Below are 2,500 nucleotides of genomic sequence, written 5' to 3' on the forward strand. Positions count from 1 at the left end.
TATAATCTTGTTTTGGGTGACCACCTATCACTTTTAGCATTTTTTTTTTTTTTACAGGCTTAAACACTTAATTACTGGTTAACTGAGGGTCTGCTCTTAAGTAAATTATTTTAAGTTAGCAAAATGTGATTTCAATGGATAATTCTTTTTGCCAGGTTTACATGATTACTCTTGTCTTTATTAAGGACTCTTGCACATGAACAAGGTTAGTTCATAATTTGGGGGACTAAGAATTTTCCATTTTATGTGCTAAAAGCTCTCCAAATGGGAGAACTATTGACAATAAACACCAGTACAAATAGGATGCTGGTGGTTGTGACAATGGAGACTAAAGCATAGCTTTTTGACAAATTTAATGAGGATTTGAAAGAAATTGGAAGCTAAAATTTTGTCAGGAAAAAGTGTTAAACATTTTTACTTGGCATGCATTTATATATACATATATATTGTATAAATGTATTATAGTAAATTGCTTCTTGCTCACTATTTTATACTTGATCAGAAGCATCAATGCTAAGTGGAACTTTAAAGAATAGAATGTTTTTGATCTGTGCCTTTATAGTACAAATAACATTTTATTATTACTATCCAATATATTGATGCAGTTTGGAAAAGGTGTGTTACTGATATGGGTAAATAATAAGACAAAGTTTAATTTTCTTAGCATTTTAATACTGCTTTTTGTCTTTACAGGAAAATGTTTATAGGAGGCCTTAGCTGGGACACTACAAAGAAAGATCTGAAGGACTACTTTTCCAAATTTGGTGAAGTTGTAGACTGCACTCTGAAGTTAGATCCTATCACAGGGCGATCAAGGGGTTTTGGCTTTGTGCTATTTAAAGAATCGGAGAGTGTAGATAAGGTAGTGTGCTATGTATTCTGATTAGTTAATAAAACATGGACAATTTGATACAATGAATTTGTGCTTTGGGGTTTCCCTTTTCTAAGAAAGAATGCGTTCCTTACACATTTTGTTGTTGTTTGAGACAAGGTCTCATGTAGCCTAGATTTACCTCAAGGTTGATATGGCCTCTACCTTGCAAGTGCTGGGAATACACCAATACATCCTGTTCTTGCCAGTACACTGAGACGGGAGAGGAAGATTGAGGAATTATTTATGGAATACTTTCCATGTGCTAAGTTTTACTAAATTAAAAGTAACTTAAAGGCTGAGACTTGGTTGGGTATAGTTCATATCTAGTATGTGCAAAATGTACGTTCATCCCCAGCAGACCTCTTCCAAGGGGGATTTGAAATGCCTAAATAACAGGCTATAAGACAAGGCGGCAGAAAGTGCCCATTTTAACATTTTTTGTTAGGCAACTTTCCCCCTTCACTCCTAAGTCTCAGAATAGATTACTTCCCTCAGTTGAGATTTTCTGACAGTGGTAACGGTCTGATTTTGACAAGCAACTTTTGATTAAGTCATTGCTTTGGTTGGATCTGGGCTGAAGGGAAGTAGCAACCATGGTTTATGTTGCTGTAAGTTAAAGATAATTATCTAGTAACCAGTTAAATTTGAGTGATGCTTCCCCTCAATTCTTACTGACTTATATTTAGACACCATGATATGTTAGCTGATTATCAGATCACCACATGACAACAGTTAATCTTGAGCCAGTCTACATAATGCTGGTGTTAGTTGCTTTAATTGTTTTTAAGTAATTTGTTTCTGGATGTTAAAGTCTTACTTTAAACTTTTATACTTAAAGTGAAAAACTTAATTTCTTTAGGTCATGGATCAGAAAGAACATAAATTGAATGGGAAAGTCATTGATCCAAAAAGGGCCAAAGCCATGAAAACAAAAGAGCCTGTTAAAAAAATTTTTGTTGGTGGCCTTTCTCCAGATACACCTGAAGAGAAAATAAGAGAGTACTTTGGTGGTTTTGGTGAGGTATGTCGTGTCCTGACTCAATTTATGTCACAGTTAGTGTGAGTGTGATTGCACATTGTGTGGACTCAGTCACTGGAGGCTTTTCAGTTAAGGCACATTATATAATTTGGGGGGGGTAAGGTTATTGATGAGCAGGTCTGAAGATTTTAGGAAGCATTTACCTCATTTATTGAGCCTACTACGTATGTAAAGTATTAGGTGGGCAGATGAAATGGACAGGCTTTTTTAATGCAGGATTTTGCTATTGTTACTCAGGTTGTCCTTGAACTCTTGGGCATAAGTGATCTTCCTGCCTCAGTGTCCCCAAGAACAGGAATGACTCATTGTGCCTGGGTTGGACAGAATTCTTAAGAAAGTGGAAGGGTACAGTATAAGAATTCTAAAGTTACCTGAAATATAGAAGGAAACACTGAAGAATAGGAAAATACTGAAATAAGAATAGTGGTTTACCAATCTAAACACATTTAGTGCCAATTTAATGAAATGATAGACTTAGTGAAATAGTGAACTACTAGTTCTTTCATGAATTAATGATTGGAAAGCCAAGCTGTTTGGTCTCCAAAGACAGCATGCTGATGTCTCTTACTTGATTCAAATACAACACA

General features: G+C 35.3%; 1 protein-coding gene across 6 annotated transcripts in view; it reads left to right on the forward strand.

Moving 5' to 3' along the window:
* The window catches only part of Hnrnpd (heterogeneous nuclear ribonucleoprotein D), a 19,353-nt gene that overhangs the window by 12,318 nt on the left and 4,535 nt on the right, over positions 1 to 2,500 (forward strand). For all 6 annotated transcript variants that reach the window (XR_003850124.1, XR_001872530.2, XM_008836890.3 and 3 more), the window contains 2 exons: positions 694 to 862; positions 1,734 to 1,895. Coding sequence is in view for 4 of the 6 variants with exons in the window: in XM_008836890.3 (XP_008835112.1) it covers positions 694 to 862; positions 1,734 to 1,895 (331 nt within the window). In the remaining 2 variants the exon portion in view is untranslated. The remainder of the gene's footprint in view (positions 1 to 693; positions 863 to 1,733; positions 1,896 to 2,500) is intronic.

This window comes from Nannospalax galili, unplaced genomic scaffold (assembly GCF_000622305.1).
Source record: "Nannospalax galili isolate Female #2095 unplaced genomic scaffold, S.galili_v1.0 scaffold2658, whole genome shotgun sequence".
NCBI lineage: Eukaryota > Metazoa > Chordata > Mammalia > Rodentia > Spalacidae > Nannospalax > Nannospalax galili.